This window comes from Pongo abelii, chromosome 13 (assembly GCF_028885655.2).
Source record: "Pongo abelii isolate AG06213 chromosome 13, NHGRI_mPonAbe1-v2.0_pri, whole genome shotgun sequence".
Lineage (NCBI taxonomy): Eukaryota > Metazoa > Chordata > Mammalia > Primates > Hominidae > Pongo > Pongo abelii.
In genome coordinates, this window is record NC_071998.2 from 91,253,268 (window position 1) to 91,277,149 (window position 23,882).

Here is a 23,882-nt window from a genome sequence, read left to right on the forward strand (position 1 = left end):
AAGAAAAGGAGGCCAACTTGGCAAGATACATAAGTCTGGTATGCAGTGGTATCTTCTGCATGAAAAACATACCTTTTACTTTGTATCCTGTCTATTGTGGTGGGTTCATTGCTTTATCTAGTGCAGTGATGGATCCTAGTGACAAGTCCCAGTGACCAGGCAATACAGACTTGTTCAGCAACTTGATTTCAGTCAGTCTTATCAGAGAGCAGGCCCTTACTGTTACCGTGGGTATCTATGTGAGTGACCCAAAGTGTCTGATTGGCAGCCACAATTTGTTTCTAGTTTGTGGCCCCAAACAGGAATATCTTTAATTTACCAACTGTAGTCTTCCAAGTGGCAGACCAGGTGACTATAGTACTGTTAGCAGATCAAGAATCAGTAAAAATACGGCTAGTCTTTGGGAGTATTGCCTAAGGTAAGGGTGATGGCTTTTCATTTCAGCCCATTGGGCTAGCTGGTCATTACCATTCAGTCTCCTGGAGCTGTCATTGAGGTTGGACAGCTACTGCTCCCTACTGGACACCATCGGGTTTTAGCTTAGCCAAAGCATCAGTAAACCAGGCCAAGGCATTTAAGGGACCATTAAGCCAGCAGCTTTGCTTCAGACAGTGGCCACCTGTATACCCAGTGCTTTGTCCTCACTGTCAAATAAGTCAGGCTAAAACAGGAATCAGATACATAGAACAGTTGACTCTGTCCTATTAGGCAAGGTTTTGCATTCACATTCACTTTTGAGCACCTGCTCACTCATGTCTCAACCAAATGAACTTCTAATGTTTTCAGTCCACCTAAAGATTCATGTCAAATAGCAAGATCTTCATTGTTCTCTCCATTTATTTCTGTTTTGGAGATTTCTTGGCCCAGCAGCCACAACCACATGGTCTTTCAGCTTGCTGCCCCCGTGGTCATGTACCATTCCTTCTTTTGCCTGCCCAGAGGAAGGTGAGCAAAAACAAAGGCAGTATTTGGTGGCTTGCTTTAATCCCACCTCTCACCATTCAGACTCATTAACAGAGAGAATATTGGGGTCACTTGCCCCTTAACCTTGCCCACCACCTGGGCATGATCTCAGGGGGTCTTCCTACCCTTGAACCTGAGGATACCAGAGAATGGGCCTCTAGGGTTCTTGTCCTTACTCTTCAAGAAAACTATGTCTCTCCAGCTGGGCGCAGTGGCTCATGCCTGTAATCCCAGAACTTTGAGAGGCCAAGGTGAGTAGATCACTTGAGGTCAGGAGTTCGTGACCAGCCTGGCCAACATGGTGAAACCCCATCTCTACTAAAAATATAAAAATTAGCCAGGCATGGGGGCACACACCTATAATCCCAGCTACTTGGGAGGCTGAGGCACAAGAATTGCTTGAACCCGGGAGGCAGAGGTTGCAGTGAGCCGAGATCACGCCACTGCACTCCAGCCTGGGCAACAGAGTGAGACTCTGTCTCAAAAAAAAAAAAAAAAAGGAAGAAAGAAAGGAAAACTATGTCTCTGTCAGTATCCTATCATCTTTTACTGTCTTGTCAGTTCTGGCATTTAATTAACCCTATTTACAAGGTAATAAGTTAGCTGCAGATGCTGGCAAAAGACACAAGACTCCCATCAGAGACGAAAAGCGTCATTACTAATGGCAGAGCTAGGAGCTAGGAGTACTTATCTGTTTGCATCAGTTTCCCTCCCCTCCAAGGATCATGGGGGCAATATAGAGGACTCAGATGGGCCCAGCACACAGTGGGTTTGCATGACATCTGAAGAGTGCTAGATTTTGGGAATCTCCAGCTTTTAGTAAATAGAGTAGTAAGCAAGCCTGCTTGTTCTTTGCCCTGGTGGGTGACATTACCTCATCACTCAAGATTGCTCACTGCAAACCCCACTCTGGAAAATGGTCCCAGTAAAGTGGAGTCAAGCTTCTGCATTCTTGGCATACCCAGTAAGTACATTCAGGGACATTCAAGGCCCAGGGCAGATTGCCTCTCCCAACACTATTGTGGTATTTCCAAAACTCATTTGTGTCTGCAACCACTATAGAAAAGTTTGATATAATGAAATTACTGATATTTTTGACCTATATACTTCCTAGGGATAGTAATTCTTTTTAAAAATTAATACAGTAAATGCCTCGAGAGTTTATAAATAATTATATAGCTATCATTAGAATTAATAAATCATGTTTCTATTTTTCCATTTCAATTTTAAGTAATGCATTTTGGGTATATAATATAGTTAGGATTTAGAATGAACTATGACAGAGTACCTACTTTACATTTGTGTGTGCTATTATAAATATAGTTATCTTTCTAGGCCAAAATTATATACCAATTTGTAAATAAACAAAAAATATATAGTGAACATTTATATATATAGTGAGCAATTGTTTTTCTCTCCAAGTACAGTGACAGAAAATATAAGCACTGGGGACACAGAGAGAACAAGAATGCAAAGAAATTAATTGGAAAACATGTAGGTCCCAAAGTATTGGTTTTGGGAAAACATCTGGCCTCTTCAGTACTCCAGTGGGGAGAGTGGCCACTGTAGGCAGTTTTAGTCAAGTCTTGGGCATTGAAGTCTGTTAAAGTAATTGTCTCAGCTGAAGAGGAAGCAAATAGCAAAGGCCCCAGGGAGGCAGATATAGAAAATATGGTAGCCATTTTGGGAAAAAAATGCAGAGGTGGGATCCAGAATATTTTGAGGGTCAGCTGCCAATTATCTATAAGTTAATAATAAAGGCACTTACTGGGAACAAACAGCAGTCCTGTGGAATATGATTTCAGAATAGGGTTCAGGAAGATGCCTCCTTCCTTTTCAGTGATTAAAAGGTGCTCATATTTGTGCAAAAGGCAAGAAAATTCTTAGAATTTTGGAATATTCTTTTTCTCACTATGAGGCTATAGCTTTATAGGAAGCTGTTTATCTAGAGAAATGGCAGAAGCAGGACACCATCCAAGCCTCAGGTCAGGAAGCTACTCACTAGCTCACTGTTAATAATTGTGACATCCCTAATATCACTGGAGACAGGGCTCCAGGAGATCTGTGTAAGAGCAGATTGTTATAATGGACTAGGAGCTGGGTGGAAGACGCTCTATGGGTCAACAAGGAGAAAAAAGGAAAACAAAGCAAACAAATGAAAAGCAAAAATGAACCTGCAGACAGAAATTTCAAAATATTTGAAGAAATCTAATGCTAACAAAGCAAACAATATTATTCAGATTATGAGTTCATTCCTAGTGGGAGAGCATAAACAAAGCAAAAAGATAAGCTACACAGAGAAGATATTTGCAAAACCAACCAAGAATTAGTATCCAGAATACATAAAGAACTCCTATAGATCAGTAAGAAAAAAAACAAATAGCCAAGTTCAGAAATGAGTTACAACACAAGAAGGCTATTTACAAAAGAAACAAATATCCAACAAACATACAAAAACGTTCCACCTCAATTCGGGAAATGCACATTAAAACACAACTGTAGGCCAGGCACAGTGGTGCATGCCTGTAGCCCCAACTACTTGAGAGGCTGAGGTGGTAGGATCACTTGAGCCCAGGAGTTGAGTTCAGCCTGGGCAAGCTATAGCAAGACCCCTTCTATTAAAAAACAAAACAAAAAACTGTAACCGTCAGATTGGCAAAAATTAGCAAGTCTGACAAAACCAAGTGTGGTGAGGATGTGGAGAAACAGGAACTCATACATTACTGTTATTAACATTAACTTGGAGTAGCTATTTTAGAGATCAATCTCAACCCAGAAGTTTCAGAAATTCTTACATATTTACCAGGAGATATGTATGAGAATATTCATTACAATATTGGGTAATCTTGAAAAATGAGAAACATGCTAAATATTCCTCTAGAGAAGAATAAATATATTATTTTCATATGACAGCATACTTATTCCAGTGAAAATGTATGAACCCAGGCAACTTGAATAAATCTAAAAAATACTGCTTTGAGTAAAAAATGACGCGATTCATACAAGTCCATTTGTACAAAGATTGAAAACATGTAAAACAATAGTATGTCATTTATGGATATATATGTTTGTATGAAATAGAAGCATAAAAACATTTATTGGAATGATAAACACCCAATTCAGGATAGTAGTCTCCAAAGAGGGAGAGAAGGTAATGGAATTGGGGACACAAAGGAAGTATTAACTTTATCTGTTAGGTTTTATTACTTAAAAATGAAAAATCCAAAGCAAAATATCAAAGTATTTTTCTCAAAATCTCCATATCATTGTTATTACCATTAAATAGCTATATGCTTTTTTAAAAAAAGGAGTTCATCTTAAGAGAACTTGACAGACACAAATATAAAGTTAAAAATCACATTTTGGGCTAATTTGTTTCCCAGATTCATTTCAAGTGCTATTCTCTGGGTCAGAGAACTTTTCATTCTCTTTCACCCTTTTCATACATTTGGAGAAAATCTAAGTGTCATACATAATCTTTATGTGACAGATGAAAGAAGCTCTTGGTGTTAATTACAGGAAGATTTAGAGGAAAATTATGACCACCTAACAAACAAAAAAAATTTATTCACTGTTTCAGAGATATTGGGAAATGTTTTCACATTTCAGAAGCATGATGGACCTGATCATAGCAGAGTAATGTCCTTTGAAATGACTAAATCAAGACCTTCCTGTAACTTCAGCTCCCTTACTTCTGCTTACCTACCGTCAGAGTTTTCTTAAGCATATATCCGCTTTTGATCTATTATCTCCTTTGCTCTTATACTATTTCCTACCCACTCCAAAATTATACAAGCAGACCCTAAAACAAACAGTCCTCCCAACAGGATCAGTTTCTGTATAGCTCTAACAGGTTATACTAAATGATTAACTTCCAGGCCAGGCACAGTGGCTCACACCTGTAATCCCAGCACTTTGGGAGGCCGAGGCAGGTGGATCACCTGAGGTCAGGAGTTTGAGACCAGCCTGGCCAACATGGCGAAACGCTGATTTACCAGGCTTGGTGGCAGGCACCTGTAATCTCAGCTGTTCAGGAAGCTGAGGCAGGAGAATTGCTTGAACTCTGGAGGCAGAGGTTGCAGTGAGCTGAGGTTGTGCTACTGCACTCCAGCCTGGGCGACAGAGCGAGACTCTGTCCCAAAAAAAAAAATAGATTAACTTCCAAATCCTCCAAAAAGTATTTGCATTATAAGAATATTCTCAAAAACATAAGAACTCCTCAGTTCAAGAAATATTGAGGAAGTATTTAGACTTTCTATAATGAGAAGGTTTTACAGGAAGCATAGTAGCCTATAACTTGGGTCCAAAGGGTCACACAACCTTCAGAGGGTCGTCAAATTAGCTTGCTGCCTCAAACTAGTATCTTCCTCTGTTCCATTGATACTAGAAGTATTCTCCTGATTTTAGCCTTTACAGTTCTCTGTCCCTTCTGCTCATTCCCAAAGATTGAATTTGCATACAATGGACAATTTTTTTTTTTTTTTTTTTGCGACAGGGTCTTCTCTGATACCCAGGCTGGGGTGCAGTGGCACAATCATGGCTCACTGCAGTTTTGACCTCCTGGGCTGAAGTGATCCTACCACCCTGGCCTCCCAAAGTGCTAGGATTACAGGTGTGAGCCACTGTGCCCAGCCGGTTGCTTGTTTAGGAGAACAAACAGGTTGGCCTTGGTCCAAGTAAATTATATTGTTTCTAGTCCAGCCTTCATAGATAATATCTGATGGGTCTCTGTCATTTGAAATAGGAGATGCTGGCCTTATCATATAGCTGACTCCTCCCCAGGGTACCTGCTAAATTCCTATTGGCTATGCCTTTGTTGGTCCTATATCATCATTATCTGTAGGCAGAATATAGACATCTTTCTCAGCGTGAAAAAAAAAATTCAGACAAACCACTACTATAATTCCCCATTATCCACGGTTTTGCTTTCTGTGATTTCATTTACTGTGGTCAACCATGGTCTAAAAATACTAAGGTATTTTGAGAGAGAGAGACCACATTCACATAGCTTTTCATACAGTATATTATTATAATTGTTCTATTTTATTATTAGTCATTGTTAATCTTTTACTGTGCCTAATTTATAAATTAAACTTTACCATAGATATGTGTGTATATGAAAAAAAATAGTATATATGTAGGGTTTGGTGCTATCTGCAGTTTCAGATATTCACTGGGGATCTTGGAATGTATCCCCAGGAGATAAAGGGGGACTACTCTATTTATAATATTCTAACTATTTTTACCTTTACCTTTTCCTAATCTTGGTTCTTAATCACTAGCTGAACTGTGTATATTACAATCAGCTCTTTCTATCTGCATGCCCTTTATCATGGGCCGTTCTTGGTTCTATCTGACCATCTATGTTTTGTTGAATAGTACACACTGGAAAACTATAATAATAGCAAACATCTACTGAGCATTTGCTTTGTTCACTGTTCTGAGAACTTTTACAAATATCATTTGTCTCATTTCATATGCATAATAACTTCAGGTACCATTATTACCCCTATTTTATATATGAGAAAATAGAGGCACAGGAGGATAATTTATTTAATCTGTGAAAATTTTTGATGATACTTCTGTGAGAAACAAAGATGAAATTATGTCAAAGAGCTTTGTAATATGTAAAACAAAGTACAAGCATTGTACTGTTATCTGCTTCATAACAAGGCTCAATGAATATTTGTTGAATGAATGAATGAATGAGTAAATATCATTACTGGGTTGCACTGTGTCTTGTGAGGGTAGAGTCCTCAGAATAATGTAAAGTGTAAATATGCCAAGCACTGTGTCTATAGCTCAGTAGTTACCCCCACCAACATATACTAGTTTCCTTCTTCTCCTTCCCTTTTCCTCTAATTTCCAATCAAAATGACTGTCTGATTGAATATCTTTAAAAGGTCATGATGAATTATTCTGTAATGTTTGAAATGTTATGTTCAGAAAGGTCAAACTATTTTTTGGTATGAAGTGTCACACAGATTTGTTTTTCCTGGGCACTTTTTTTTTTTTTCAAAGAAAAGATGGCAAGAAATTTAGAGCAGGGTGCCCTCTTGAGGAAATTTTAGCATCTTCCTTCTCAAGAACTGACATCAAATGAAATGACAAGTCCAGATAAATGATATACACTATTAATGAAGCTCAGAAAAATGAAACATTAAAAAGTGAGAATAACCAAATACCAGGTATTTGAGAATTAAGATTCTTAACTGTTATGATCTAATATAGCAACTGTAAATAAGAATTTTTATCTTTTTTTTTTTTTTTAATTTTTTTTGAGACAGAGTCTCGCTCTGTCACCCAGGCTGGAGTGCAGTGGTGCAATCTCAGCTCACTGGAACCTCCGCTTCCTGGGTTCAAGGATTTTCATGCCTCACCCTCCCGAGTAGCTGGAACCACAGGCTTGCACCACCACGCCCAGCTGATTTTTTTTGTATTTTTTGTAGAGACAGAGTTTCACTATATTGGCCAGCCTGGTCTTGAACTCCTGACCTCAAGTGATCTGCCCGTCTCGGCCACCCAAAGTGCTGGAATTACAGGCATGAGCCACCACTCCCAGGCTTGTAAATAAGAATTTTTAAATGAAAACAAAAACCTCTAGAAGATATTTCATTTCTTCTTATTTACTCATTTCTTCAAGTAATATTTATTAGGCACCTATTCTGTGCCAGGAACTATGCTGAGCACAGGGATCAGTAAAACATGGTCTCTGCTTTCATGGAGCTTACAGTTTGTGAGGGAGCTCACACTGAAGAGAAACAAACAAATATATATGTAATTACAAACTGAGAAAAGTACTATGAAGGAAATGAATAGGTACTAGAATAAAGAATAACAAGTAAGTTCTATTTAGGGTCGTCAAGGGAAGCCTCTCTGAGAGGAAATACCCAGCAGAGTCCGTTGGCTTTTCCACCTATTCCAAGTCTTCCCATCTAATATAGACAGTCTACAGATCCTCTTTCCTAGCCATGGTCTTTCTTATCTTCTCTTATCTCTGCCTCTGTGGTGGACTGAGTCAATCCTATCTCTGCCCCGTGGGCAAGCAGTTAGTTCTCATTCGTCCTTCTGCACCTCACTGTCACTCTAGTAACCTTGCCTTACAGCAGGGATGTCCAATCTTTTGGCTTCCCTTGGCCACATTGGAAGGAGAATTGTCTTCGGCCACACACAAAATACACTAGCACTAACAATAACTGATGAGCAAAAAACAACAACAACAACAAAAAACACGCAAAAAAATCTCATAACATTTTAAGAAAGTTTAAGAATTTTGTTGGGCCACATTCAAAGCCATCCTGGGCCACATGCAAGCCGGGTGCCACGGTTTGGACAAGCTTGCTGTAGAGCTGCACATTCTTCACAGTAGGTGGTCTGCTTGATTAAAAAATGTCTTCCTTACTAATATTGATAGTCCCTCATAGGAGAACATCAATGCATTATCATGCTAAAAGGGCCCACTTCTAACAAGGTTAAGGATGACAAATGGACAAATAATCCTGCCTGCCATTATCCTCTGAATAGGGAGAGATAAATAGGCATGAAGTAGGCTGAGAACTTGATCAGGCAATACTGTTTGGTCACACTGACCTTGAAATATCTGAGGTACCAAGCACATAGAAACCTCCAACTGGAAGTAAAAATGAGGAAATAGATCTGAGAAAAGAGCCCAGAAGAACAATTTTTAGAGTCTTATTTTGTTCAAAGCTCCCATGTTACACAGACTTAACTATGTAATGGTTGGCCTGGCTCATTAACACTCTTGCTGTGGCCCTTGTAGATAAGCTTCTTACTCTTTTTTTTTTTTTTTTTTTTTTTTGAGACGGAGTCCTGCTCTGTCACCCAGGCTAGAGTGCAGTGGTGCGATCTCGGCTCACTGCAACCTCCGCCTCCCGGGTTCAAGCAAGTCTCTGCCTCAGCCTCCTGAGTAGCTGAGATTACAGGCGCCTGCCACCACGCCTTGCTAATTTTTGTATTTTTAGTAGAGATGGGGTTTCACCACGTTGGCCAGGCTGGTCTTGAACTCCTGACCTCGTGATCCACCCACCTCAGCCTCCCAAAGTGCTGGGATTACAGGCATGAGCCACCACACCCCGCCTGCTTCTTTCTTGAGGTGGGTTGATTCTACCAGACTGGAGGATTTAACTGACGTGGAGAGTACTGCCTGCAAGTGGGTGGGCCTACCATGACTTCTGAGTTGGCATTTAGGTGACCGTTTGAGTCTGGGATCCAAACTTTGTTTTTTGTTTTTTTTTTTTTTTTTGAGACGGAGTCTCGCTCTGTCACCCAGGCTGGAGTGCAGTGGCACGATCTCTGCTCACTGCAAGCTCCGCCTCCCGGGTTCACGCCATTCTCCTGCCTCAGCCTCCCGAGTAACTGGGACTACAGGCACCCACCACCACACCCGGCTAATTTTTCGTAGAGATGGGGTTTCACCGTGTTGGCCAGGATGGTCTCAATCTCCTGACCTCGTGATCCGCCCGCCTCGGCCTCCCAAAGTGCTGAGATTACAGACGTGAGCCACCACGCCCGGCCCTGGGATCCAAACTTTGAATAAGCTGCCTCTACCTTAGTTGTACCCATAAATAGCTTTCTTTAAGAAAACTAATCATCCCTCCCTTATTAACCAGAGGGCCCTGAACAAAACATTTAACTTCTTTGAATCTCAGTTTCTTCCCCTGTAAATTGGGATTTAACATCTCTGCTTATTTTGCATTATTACACTTTGAGTATATATGATAGGTACTATGTTGGTCAAAATGTGCTGAAACTAATACACCTACACATTGCTGCTGTTAGATAGCAATTTGGAAAATACACCAAACACTGTAAAATGTGCAAACATCTTTGACCCAACAATTTGGTTCCTGATAATTTATTCTTGTGAAAAAATTAGGAAAAAAAATGTGAAAAAAGATGTACATTGAAGCATTTTCTACAAAAGAAAATATTAGAAACATTCTAGATATCTAACAATAATAGACTGGTTAAATAAAACATGTTGCTTTTATTTGCAATAAAATATTGACCAGCCACTATGTAAATTATATTCATGTAGAAAGTTCTTGGAAGGAAACATGAAAAAATAAAACAAACATGAAAAAATAAAACAATTGATATCTCAGTATAGTGGAATTACAAGCATTTTTCTTTATTAATTTTTCTGAATGTTATTACTCTAGGAGAATAATTAACATACGTAAAACATTTTAAAATTAAAAAAAAATTTTGACCCCATAGTACATTTTTTTCTTATCATCTCTTGTTTTTTATTTAGGGAAATTATCGTTTCATGAAACTCTTACTTACACGCAGAGCAAACTGGATGCAAAAGGATCTGGAAGAGATGACTCCTTTGCACTTGACCACCCGGCACAGGAGCCCTAAGTGTTTGGCACTTCTGCTGAAGTTTATGGCACCAGGAGAAGTGGATACACAGGATAAAAACAAGGTAATGGATACTCAAAATCAAAGACTAATAAGACCAGAAAGCAAATGCTTCTTTTTATGATGTGAAATTTCAAGGAAGAAGGCCTAAGTTACCACATATATACATGGTAGAACAATTCCAAATCTCCATACATCCCAGGGAAGTATTTCACTTAAATTCTGTCATTTTACCCTCTCAGCAACCATGTGTGTTAGGTAGAATCATCTTCTTTTTACAGATGGAAAAACTGAAGCTCAGGAAGATTAAAAGTTTGCCCAAGATGCAAGTAGCAGAACTAGAATTCAAATCTAGTCCTGTCGCCGGGCGCATTGGCTCATGCTTATAATCCCAGCACTTTGGGAGGCCGAGGCAAGTGGATCACCTGAGGTCAGGAGTTCGAGACCAGCCTGGTCAACATAGTGAAACCTCATCTCTACTAAAACTACAAAAATTAGCCGGGCATGTTGGCGTGCGCTTGTAATCCCAGCTACTCGGGAAGCTGAGGCATGAGAATCGCTTGAACCTGGGAGGCAGAGGTTTCAGCGAGCCCAGATAGTGCCACTGAACTCCAGCCTGGGTGACAGAGTGAGACTCTGTCTCAAAAAAAAAAAAAAATTCAGTCCTGTCTTAACTCCAAAACCCAATATTTGACAGGGAGTCATAATAGTTACTATAGGTGGTTAGACTCATGATGGCCAAATGCCCATGGCAATGTCCTAAATGCTTAGTGGTTTAGTGGCCTACACTTTGGTATCAGACTTCCTAGGTTTCAACCCAGAATCCACTATTTAACTTGTTCTGTGTCCTTGGGCAAATTGCTTAACTCCTCTGTGCCTCAATTTTTGTATGTATGGGAAAAGGGTAATAGGATTACTGTTAGGTTCAGCATAGTATTACGTTTCAGTAAATAGAATCAGAACAAGTATAACATAGGAAAAGAAGGGAATTACATGTTGTTTATTGAAGATGTGGTTATAGGTAATTAGTAAGTGCTATTATACTTGTGGCTTTTTAAAAATCTGCAGTTGTAAGCAAAAGTAATAAGTTAAATAGTGAGTGTTCATATTAAATGCCTATAGGTACACCTTGAAGGAATACCATGTATGTCAGTTTCTAAAGTTTTTAATGTGACAGATGAGCTTGGTTCCTGCTCATTAAATTATCTAATTGTAGATTGGATTGCTGACAATGCTACTCACGAGGGCTAATATATATTTAAAGAGTTCTTACATTTTTTCTTAATAATTCTTCTAATAGGGAAGTAAGTCTTAGAGAATTATGTTGATGAGAACAGCAGAGAGATTTTAAAGCAACTTCAACAAGTTCAAGATGATCATTTTTAACTTTTATCTGAAATAAAGTGTGAACATTGTCAAAATCAAAATGGAGTTGTTTCTGTTTAAAACAACAACAACAAAACCTGACAGAGCCAGGGAAGGCCATGAAGAGAGGATTCTTGTGCTTGTAAGCCTGATTTAAAAAAAAAAAAAAATCACAGACTGTGCAAAAACCACAGCCTTGCACAAAGGCCATCATAACCTTACACAAAAATTACTTCTTCAAAGACATTTGCCCAGCAACTGCCTGTCCAGCCTTGCACTGGCATTATCTTTGTTATCGATCTTTGTAGCCAAGGATCATCATTTGAAAACAATTATGTAATCCTCCTCATTTTTCTTTTAAAAACTTTTGTCTTCCTTTACTTGAGTACACATAGTTTAGCAATGCCCTACTACCAGATACCAAATAAACATTATTTTCTTTCTTTCTTTTTTTTTTTTGAGACAGAGTCTCACTCTATCGCCCAGGCTGGCGTGCAGTGGTGTGATCTTGGCTCACTAAAACCTCCACCTCCCAGGTTCAAGCGATTGTCATGCTTCAGCCTCCCAAATAGCTGGGATTACAGGCGTGCGCCACCGGGCCCGACTAATTTTTGTATTTTTAGTAGAGACAGGGTTTCACCATGTGGACCAGGCTGGTCTGGAACTCCTGACCTCAAGTGATCCACCCACCTCGATCTCCCAAAGTGCTAGGATTACAGGCATGAGCCATTGTGCCCAGCCAAACATTATTTTCTTTTAGAGAGACTTATTTAGGTTGACTAAAGCAAGTGCTGCTGTATTTTCAAAATGTATCTTTTCATCAATAACTGGGTCTAATAATTTATCCTCTAAAATTATAGTTAAATTAAAATTTATCTTCTGATATATGGAATGGATTCCAGATGCATGAATTTCTATGCATGGATTTTTTTATAGATATTAAAATTCAGAACATCCTATCAAGTTCTTAAGGTCCTTGGTGATAACCAGATGTGCATTATCAAGATCATCACTTACTTTGTTGATGATTATTTATAAATGACTGGGCCGCTTTCTCTGTCTCAGTGTTATCAGTACCGGATGAACTAAATAACTGTCATGACTAAGAGGTCACATTCTGGAGTCAGACTGCCTGGGTTAAAATCTCAGTTCAGCCACTTACTTCCTTTATGTCCCTGAGCAGATTACTTAGGTTCCGCGTGCTGTTTCCTCATCAATCACATGCAAATTTAAAAACATACTTGTCTCCCAGAGATAGTAAGATGACTGCATGCGATTAAATAGACAATAGTCTCCCTTGTTCAAAGGAAATATATTCCAACACCCCCAATGGAGAGTTGAAACTGCAGATAGTGTCAAACCCAATTCCCGTCAATAGGAACACATTTCTGTTCATGTCTTCCACCCACAAATTTAGTATGTTTTCCATCTTAACTAAGCACTTAAATCAGGCACTATGGCCATAATTTTTGCAGTTTGGTATGCAACAGCAAAACCAGCATGAGTTTCTTCTTCCTTCTTTACAGTTTCACAGATAGATTTGTTCTTACCATAGAGCTTAGCAAACTCAACAAACAATTTTTTCTTATTGAGAGCTTTCACCTTTTCACTTAAAGGAAACACTTTATAGCTGCTCTTTGGCATATCTGAATCACCGGTATCAATAATTTTGAGCTTTGGGGCCATTAAGTAAAAGAAGGATGACTTGAACACAAGCACTGTGAATCTAATATCATGACAATGAATGGGATAACTGAGTTGGCTGCTAGGTGATTAACTGGCAGGGAATGTCTACGTGGGGATATACTGAAAAAAGAAAGGATTTGTGTCCCAGGTAGGATGGGGTGGGATGAAGCACTATTTCATCATGTTATTTAGAATGGCACACAATTGAAAACTTATGAATTGTTTATTTCTGGAATATTCTATTTAATATTTTTAGACTTCGGTTGAACACAGAGACCTGAAATCATGAAAAGTGAAACCAAAGATACAGGGCAACTACTGTATAAAACTCTTATAACAGTGCCTGTCCCACAATAAAAGATTGGGGAAAGTTAGTTGTTGTTACTGTTGTTATTTTGAGAACCTCTCGATTTTGCAGCAAACAGCTCTGCATTGGAGTGCCTACTACAATAACCCTGAGCATGTGAAGCTGCTCATCAAGCATGATTCTAACATTGGGATTCCTGATGTTGAAGGCAAGATCCCACTTCACTGGGCAGCCAACCATAAAGATCCAAGTGCTGTTCACACAGTGAGATGCATTCTGGTGAGTTGAATGGTACTGCTAGACCTGAATGGCCTTTTTAAGAAATTATTTTATTATGAATTACTTAATATATACAAAAGTGTGTATTTGACATACAAGCAAATTATTAAGCAAAAGAATACAACAGACATATGGACTCATCCCCCAAGAAGTAGAACACTTCAGTACCACTGTTTAAGACCACATAGAGGTTTTCTATGTCCCAGTTTTTAAATGCATTCATTCCCCCTATGCTGTGCTCATTCCTGTACCCCAGCAACTACTTCCCTGAATGCTGAATTTATATTTATTTCCTTACTTTGTTTCATACTTGTTTTTATTAAACAGTGAATAGATATAAGTATCAGTAAAATACACGTAAAGTGTAAATAATAATGAAACAACAAATACTCATATACTCGCTATCAAGTTTAAGAAAAAGTATATTACCATTACCTTTGAAGTCCTCTGAGTGGAGTACCTCTCAGTCTCATTCTATTCTCTCCTTTCACAGAGGCAACAACTGTCTTCAATCTTGTGTTTATCATTCCCCTGATTTCCATTACCACATTTATTTGTATCCTTAAACAATATATTGCTCAGTTTTTAAAGTTTTTGAATTTGATATACAAGGAATTATATTGCATGTTTTTGTTTTTGTTTTGTATTGTTTTTTGCAATACCCTTTTCTTTCTCGCTCAACCTTATGCTGGTGATTTTTTTTTTTTTTTTTTTTTTTTTTTTGAGACAGAGTCTTGCTCTGTCACCCAGGCTAGAGTACAGTGGCATGATCTCGGCTCACTGCAGCCTCCACCTCCTAGGTTTAAGCAATTCTCCTGCCTCAGCGTCCCGGATGGCTGGGACTGCAGGCATGCGCCACCATGCCTGGCTAATTTCTGTATTTTTAGTAGAGACCGGGTTTCACCATGTTGGCAAGGATGGTCTCGACTTCTTGACCTCGTGATCCACCTGCCTCAGCCTCCCGAAGTGCTGAGATTACAGGCGTGAGCCACCATGTCCGACCACTGGTGATTTTATCTATGTTGCTCCATGTAGCCATGATATATTAATTCTTACTGCTATATAGGATTCCATCTTATGAATAAGCCACACAGTATTCATTCTGTTATTGACAGATACTTTGACTGTTTCCAGTTTTTTATTATTTACAAACAGTGCTGCGTTGACATTTTTGAACATATCTAGGATATATATTTAACTGGTTGTTAGAGGTGTATAGGAATGCAGTTGATATTTTTGATCATTGATTACATATCTAACTAATTCGCTAAACTCCTTACTTGTTTTGAATATTTATCAGTAGATTCTTTGAGATTTTCTAATCCCTCTGTCCCAGCTTCTAACTTACATGCTATGATAGTCCAATAGTTAGTCATATTTGTTTTTAACACACAAATTAGACTTTAAAGTATTATTTTTTAATCGTTTTTTACAATCTCTGATACTAAAAGTATTATTATTTTGTATATGCAATGCTTAGCTCTGCATTTTTTCTGTATCTGAAGTCTTCCTTCTAAAGTTATTATTTTACATCCTGAAATATAGTTCTTTTTTTTTATTATTATACTATAAGTTCTGGGATACAGGTGCAAAACGTTCAGGTTTGTTACATAGGTATACATGTGCCATGGTGGTTTGCTGCACCCATCAACCTGTCATCTACATTACGTATTTCTTCTAATGCTATCCCTCCCCTTGCCCCCCACCCCCCAACAGGCCCTGGTGTGTGATGTTCCCCTCCCTGTGTCCATGTGTTCTCATTGTTCAACTCCCACTTATGAGTGAGAACATGCAGTGTTTGGTTTTCTGTTCTTGTGTTAATTTTCTGAGAATGATAGTTTCCAGCTTCATCCATGTCCCTGCAAAGAACATGAACTCATTCTTTTTTATGGCTGCACAGTATTCCATGGTGTATATGTGCTACATTTTCTTTTTTTTTCTTTCTTTTTTTTTTTATTATTTAAGTTTTAGGGTACATGTGCACAACATGCAGGTTTGTTACATATGTATACCTGTGCCATGTTGGTGTGCTGCACCCATTAATTCATCATTTAACGTTAGTTATATCTCCCAATGCTATCCCTCCCCCATCCCCCCACCCCACAACAGGCCCCAGTGTGTGATGTTCCCCTTCCTGTGTCCATGTGTTCTTATTGTTCAATTTCCACCTATGAGTGAGAACATGCGGTGTTTGGTTTTTTGTCCTTGCGATAGTTTGCTGAGAATGATGGTTTCCAGCTTCATCCATGTCCCTACAAAGGACATGAACTCATCCTTTTTTATGGCTGCATAGTATTCCATGGTGTATATGTGCCACATTTTCTTAATCCAGTCTATCATTGTTGGACATTTGGGTTGGTTCCAAGTATTTGCTATTGTGAATAGTGCTGCAATAAACATACGTGTACATGTGTCTTTATAGCAGCGTGATTTATAATCCTTTGGGTATATACCCAGTATTGGGATGGCTGGGTCAAATGGTATCTTTAGTTCTAGATCCCTGAGGAATTGCCACACTGACTTCCACAATGGGTGAACTAGTTTACAGTCCCACCAACAGTGTAAAAGTGTTCCTGTTTCTCCACATCCTCTCTAGCACCTGTTGTTTCCTGACTTTTTAATGATTGCCATTCTAACTGGTGTGAGATGGTATCTCATTGTGGTTTTGATTTGCATTTCTCCGATGCCAGTGATGATGAGCATTTTTTCATGTGTCTTTTGGCTGCATAAATGTCTTCTTTTGAGAAGTGTCTGTTCATATCCTTCACCCACTTTTTGATGGGGTTGTTTGTTTTTTTCTTGTAAATTTGTTGGAGTTCATTGTAGATTCTGGATATTAGGCCTTTCTCAGATGAGTAGATTGCAAAAATTTTCTCCCATTCTGTAGGTTGCCTGTTCACTCTGATGGTAGTTTCTTTTGCTGTGCAGAAGCTCTTTAGTTTAATTAGATCCCATTTGTCAATTTTGGCTTTTGTTGCCATTGCTTTTGGTGTTTTAGACATAAAGTCCTTGCCCATGCCTATGTCCTGACTGGTATTGCCTAGGTTTTCTTCTAGGGTTTTTATGGTTTTAGGTCTAACATTTAAGTCTTCAATCCATCTTGAATTAATTTTTGTATAAGGTGTAAGGAAGGGATCCAGTTTCAGCTTTCTACATATGACTAGCCAGTTTTCCCAGCACAGTTTATTAAATAGGGAATCCTTTCCTCATTGCTTGTTTTTGTCAGGTTTGTCAAAGATCAGATAGTTGTAGATATGCGGCATTATTTCTGAGGGCTCTGTTCTGTTCCATTGGTCTATATCTCTGTTTTGGTACCAGTATCATGCTATTTTGGTTACTGTAGCCTTGTAGTATAGTTTGAAGTCAGGTAGCATGATGCCTCCAGCTTTGTTCTTTTGGCTTAGGATTGACTTGGCGATGCGGGCTGTTTTTTGGTTCCATATGAACTTTAAAGTAGTTTTTTCCAATTCTGTGAAGAAAGTCATTGGTAGCTTGATGGGGATGGCATTGAATCTATAAATTACCTTGGGCAGTATGGCCATTTTCATGATATTGATTCTTCCCACCCATGAGCATGGAATGTTCTTCCATTTGTTTGTATCCTCTTTTATTTCATTGAGCAGTGGTTTGTAGTTCTCCTTGAAGAGGTCTTTCACATCCCTTGTAAGTTGGATTGCTAGGTATTTTATTCTCTTTGAAGCAATTGTGAATGGGAGTTCACTCGTGATTTGGCTCTCTGTTTGTTATTGGTGTATAAGAATGCTTGTGATTTTTGTACATTGATTTTGTATCCTGAGAGTTTGCTGAAGTTGCCTATCAGCTTAAGGAGATTTTGGGCTGAGACAATGGGGTTTTCTAGATATACAATCATGTCATCTGCAAACAGGGACAGTTTGACTTCCTCTTTTCCTAATTAAATACACTTTATTTCTTTCTCCCGCCTGATTGCCCTGGCCAGAACATCCAACACTATGTTGAATAGGAGTGGTGAGAGAGGGCATCCCTGTCTTGTGCCAGTTTTCAAAGGGAATGCTTCCAGTTTTTGCCCATTCAGTATGATATTGGCTGTGGGTTTGTCATACATAGCTCTTATTATTTTGAGATACATCCCATCAATACCTAATTTATTGAGAGTTTTTAGCATGAAGTGTTGTTGAATTTTGTCAAAGGCCTTTTCTGCATCTATTGAGATAATCATGTGGTTTTTGTCGTTGATTCTGTTTATATGCTGGATTACGTTTATTGATTTGCGTATGTTGAACCAGCCTTGCATCCCAGGGATGAAGCCCACTTGATCATGGTGGATAAGCTTTTTGATGTGCTGCTGGATTCAGTTTGCCAGTATTTTCTTCAGGATTTTTGCTTCGATGTTCATCAGGGATATTGGTCTAAAATTCTCATTTTTTGTTGTGTCTCTGCCAGGCTTTGGTATCAGAACAATGCTGGCCTCATAAAATGAGTTAGGGAGGATTCCCTCTTTTTCTATTGTTTGGAATAGTTTCAGAAGGAATGGTACCAGCTCCTCCTTGTACCTCTGGTAGAATTTGGCTGTGAATCCATCTGGTCCTGGACTCTTTTTTGTTGGTAAGCTATTAATTATTGCCTCAATTTCAGAGCCTGTTATTGGTCTATTCAGGGATTCAGCTTCTTCCTGGTTTAGTCTTGGGAGGGTGTATGTGTCGAGGAATTTGTCCATTTCTTCTAGATTTTCTAGTTTATTTGAGTAGAGGTGTTTATAGTATTCTCTGATGGTAGTTTGTATTTCTGTGGGATCAGTGGCGATATCCCCTTTATCATTTTTTATTGCATCTATTTGATTCTTCTCTCTTTTCTTCTTTATTAGTCTTGCTAGTGGTCTATCAATTTTGTTGATCTTTTCAAAAACCCAGCTGCTGGATTCATTGATTTTTTGAAGGGTTTTTTGTGTCTCTATCTCCTTCAGTTCTGCTCTGATCTTAGTTATTTCTTGCCTTCTGCTAGCTTTTGAATGTGTTTGCTCTTCCTTCTCTAGTTCTTTTAATTATGATGTTAGGGTGTCAATTTTAAATCTTTCCTGCTTTCTGTTGTGGGCATTTAATGCTATAAATTTCCCTCTACACACTGCTTTGAATGTGTCCCAGAGGTTCTGTTATGTTGTGTCTTTGTTCTCATTGGTTTCAAAGAACATCTTTATTTCTGCCTTCATTTCGTTATGTACCCAGTAGTCAATCAGGAGCAGGTTGTTCAGTTTCCATGTAGTTGAGCGGTTTTGAGTGAGTTTCTTAATCCTGAGTTCTAGTTTGATTGCAGTGTGGTCTGAAAGACAGTTTGTTATAATTTCTGTTCTTTTACATTTGCTGAGGAGTGCTTTACTTCCAACTATGTGGTCAATTTTGGAATAGGTGTGGTGTGGTGCTGAAAAGAATGTATATTCTATTGATTTGGGGTGGAGATTTCTGTAGATGTCTATTAGGTCCACTTGGTGCAGAGCTGAGTTCAGTTCCTGGATATCCTTTTTAACTTTCTGTCTTGTTGATCTGTCTAATGTTGACAGTGGGGTGTTAAAGTCTCCCATTATTATTGTGTGGGAGTCTAAGTGTCTTTGTAGGTCTCTAAGGACTTCCTTTATGAATCTGGGTGCTTCTGTGTTAGGTTCATATATATTTAGGATAGTTAGCTCTTCTTGCTGAATTGATCCCTTTACCATTATGTAATGACCTTCTTTGTCTCTTTTGATCTTTGTTGGTTTAAAGTCTGTTTTATCAGAGACTAGGACTGCAACCCCTGCCTTTTTCTGTTTTCCATTTGCTTGGTAGATCTTCCTCCATCCCTTTATTTTGAGCCTATGTGTGTCTCTGCATGTGAGATGGGTTTCCTGAATACAGCACACTGATGGGTCTTAACTCTTTATCCAATTTGCCAGCCTGTGTCTTTTAATTGGAGCGTTTAGCCCATTTACATTTAAGGTTAATATCATTATGTGTTAATTTGATCCTGTCATTATGATGTTAGCTGGTTATTTTGCTTGTTAGTTGATGCAGTTTCTTCCTAGCCTCAATGGTCTTTACAATTTGGCATGTTTTTGCAGTGGCTGGTACCGGTTGTTCCTTTCCGTGTTTAGTGCTTCCTTCAGGAGCTCTTTTAAGGCAGGCCTGGTGGTGACAAAATCTCTCAGCTTTTGCTTGTCTGTAAAGTATTTTATTTCTCCTTCACTTATGAAGCTTAGTGTGGCTGGATATAAAATTCTGGGTTGAAAACTCTTTTCTTTAAGAATATTGAATATTGGCCCCCACTCTCTTCTGGCTTGTAGAGTTTCTGCTAAGAGATCAGATGTTACTCTGATGGGCTCCCCTTTGTGGGTAACCCGACCTTTCTCTCTGGCTGCCCTTAACATTTTTTCCTTCATTTCAACTTTGGTGAATCTGACAATTATATGTCTTGGAGTTGCTCTTCTTGAGGAGTATCTTTGTGGCATTCTCTGTATTTCCTGAATTTGAATGTTGGCCTGCCTTGCTAGATTGGGTAAGTTCTCCTGGATAATATCCTGGAGAGTGTTTTCCAACTTGGTTCCATTCTCCCTGTCACTTTCAGGTACACCAATCAGACGTAGATTTGGTCTTTTCACATAGTCCCATATTTCTTGGAGGCTTTGTTCATTTCTTTTTATTCTTTTTTCTCTAAACTTCTCTTCTCGCTTCATTTCATTCATTTGATCTTCCATCACTGATACCCTTTCTTCCATTTGATCGCATCGGCTACTGAGGCTTGTGCATTCATCACGTAGTTCTCATGCCGTGGTTTTCAGCTCCGTCAGGTCCTTTAAGGACTTCTCTGCATTGGTTATTCTAGTTAGCCATTCGTCTAATTTTTTTTCAAGGTTTTTAACTTTGTTGCCGTGGGTTCAGACTTCCCTCCTTTAGCTCGAAGTAGTTTGATCATCTGAAGCCTTCTTCTCTCAACTCGTCAAAGTCATTCTCCATGCAGCTTTGTTCCATTGCTGGTGAGGAGCTGTGTTCCTTTGGAGGAGGAGAGGTGCTCTGATTTTTAGAGTTTCCAGTTTTTCTGCTCTGTTTTTTCCCCATCTTTGTGGTTTTATCTACCTTTGGTCTTTGTTGATGGTGACTTACAGATAGGGTTTTGGTGTGGATGTCCTTTCTGTTTGTTAGTTTTCCTTCTAACAGTCAGGACCCTCAGCTGCAGGTCTGTTGGAGTTTGCTGGAGGTCCACTCCAGACCCTCTTTGCCTGGGTATCAGCAGTGGAGACTGCAAAACAGTGGATATTGGTGAACAGCAAATGTTGCTACCTGATCGTTCCTCTGGAAGTTTTGTCTCAGAGGAGTACCCGGTCAGGTGAGGTTCAGTCTGCCCTTACTGGGGGGTGCCTCCCAGTTAGGCTACTTGGGGGTCAGGGACCCACTTGAGGAGGCAGTCTGCCCATTCTCAGATCTGCAGCTGCATGCTGGGAAAACCACTACTGTCTTCAAAGCTGTCGGACAGGGACATTTAAGTCTGCAGAGTTTTCTGCTGCCTTTTGTTTGGCTATGCCCTTCCACCAGAAGTGCAGTCTACAGAGGCAGGCAGGCCACCTTGAGCTGCGGTGGGCTCCACCGAGTTCAAGCTTCCCAGCCGCTTTGTTTACCTACTCAAGCCTGGGCAATGGTGGGTGCCCCTCCCCCAGCCTCGCTGCTGTCTTGCAGTTTGATCTCAGACTGCTGTGCTAGCAATGAGCAAGGCTCCGTGGGTGTAAGACCCTCTGAGCCAGGCGCAGGATATAATCTCCTGGTGTGCCATTTGCTAAGACCGTTGGAAAAGCGCAGTATTAAGGTGCGAGTGACCCGATTTTCTAGGTGCCGTCTGTCACCCCTTTCTTTGACTAGGAAAGGGAATTCCCTGACCCCTTGCGCTTCCTGGGTGAGGCGATGCCTCACCCTGCTTCAGCTCAGGCTCGGTGCACTGCACCCACTGTCCTGCACCCACAGTCCGACACTCCCCAGTGAGATGAACCTGGTACCTCAGTTGGAAATGCAGAAATCACCCATCTACTGCGTTGCTCATGCTGGGAGCTGTAGACTGGAGCTGTTCCTATTCAGCCATCTTGGCTCCACACCCCCATGTGCCACATTTTCTTTATCCAGTCTATCATTGATGGGCATTTGGGTTGGTTCCATGACTTTGCTATTGTAAATAATACTGCAAGAAACATATGTGTGCATGTGTCTTTATAGTAGAATGATTTATAATCCTCTGGGAATATACCCAGTAATAGGATTCCTGGGTCAAATAGTATTTTTGGTTCTAGATCCTTGAGGAATCACCACACTGTCTTCCACAATGGTTGTACTAATTTACACTCTACCAACAGTGTAAAAGCATTCCTATTTCTCCACGTCTTCTCCAGCATCTGTTGTTTCCTGACTTTTTAATGATCGCCGTTCTAACTGGCATGAGTTGGTGGTATCTCACTGTGGTTTTGATTTTCATTTCTCTAATGACCAGTGATGATGAGCTTTTTTCATATGTTTGTTGGCTGCATAAATGTCTTCTTTGAGAAGTGTCTGTTCATATCCTTTGCCCACTTTTTGATGGGGCTGTTTTTTCTCTTGTAAATTTCTTTAAGTTCCTTGTACATTCTGGATATTAGCCCTTTGTCAGATGGATAGATTGCAAAAAATTTTCTCCCATTCTGTAGGTTGCTTGTTCACTCTGATGATAGTTTCTTTTGCTGTGACAAAGCTCTTTAGTTTCATTAGATCCCATTTGTCAATTTTGGCTTTTGTTGCCATTGCTTTTGGTGTTTTAGTCATGAAGACTTTGCCCATGCCTATGTCCTGAATGGTATTGCCTAGGTTTTCTTCTAGCATTTTTATGATTTTAGGTCTTACATTTAAGTCTTTAATCCATCTTGAGTTAACAGGTATAAGGAAGGGGTCCAGTTTCAGTTTTCTGCATATGGCTAGCCAGTTTTCCAAACACCATTTAGGAAATAGGGAATCCTTTCCCCATTGCTTGTTTTTGTCAGGTTTGTCAAAAATCAGATGGTTGTAGATGTGTGGTGTTATTTCTGAGGGCTCTGTTCTGTTCCATTGGTCTATATATCTGTTTTGGTACAAGTACCATGCTGTTTTGTTTACTGTAGCCTTGTATTATAGTTTGAAGTCAGGTAGCATGATACCTCCAGCTTTCTTCTTTTTGCTTAGGATTGTCTTGGCTATACGGGCTCTTTTTTGGTTACATATGAAATTAAAAGTAGGTTTTTTCTAATTATGTGAAGAAAGTCAATGGTAGCTTGATGGGAATAGCATTGAATCTATATATTACTTTGGGCAGTATGGCCATTTTCATGATATTGATTCTTCCTGTCCATGAGTGTGGAATGTTTTTCCATTTGTTTGTGTCCTCTCTTATGTCCTTGAGCTGTGATTTGTAGTTCTCCTTCAGGGAACTACAATGTGAAGAAGTCCTTCACATCCCTTGTAAGTTGTATTCCTAGGTATTTTATTTCTCTTTGTAGCAATTGTGAATGGGAGTTCACTCATGATTTGCTCTTTGTTTTTCTGTTATTGGTGTATAGGAATGCTTGGGAGTTTTGCACATTGATTTTGTATTCTGAGACTTTGCTGAAGCTGCTTATCAGCCTAAGGAGTTTCTGGGCTAAGATGATGGGGTTATCTAAATACACAATCATGTCATCTGCAAACAGAGACAATTTGACTTCCTTTCTTCCTATTTGAATACCTTTTATTTCTTTTTCTTACCTGATAGCCCTGGCCAGACTTCCAATACTATGTTGAATAGGAGTGGTGAGAGAGGGTATCCTTGTCTTGTGCCAGTTTTAAAAGGGAATGCTCCCAGCTTTTGCCAGTTCATTATGATATTGGCTGTGGGTTTGCCATAAATAGCTCTTATTATTTTTGGA

General features: G+C 39.4%; 1 protein-coding gene across 7 annotated transcripts in view; it reads left to right on the forward strand.

The window, feature by feature from the left end:
- Positions 1-23,882, forward strand: part of INVS (inversin) — a 203,359-nt gene that overhangs the window by 112,212 nt on the left and 67,265 nt on the right. For all 7 annotated transcript variants that reach the window (XR_008509888.2, XM_054520364.2, XM_054520363.2 and 4 more), the window contains 2 exons: positions 10,241-10,414; positions 13,820-13,987. Coding sequence is in view for 6 of the 7 variants with exons in the window: in XM_054520364.2 (XP_054376339.1) it covers positions 10,241-10,414; positions 13,820-13,987 (342 nt within the window). In the remaining variant the exon portion in view is untranslated. The remainder of the gene's footprint in view (positions 1-10,240; positions 10,415-13,819; positions 13,988-23,882) is intronic.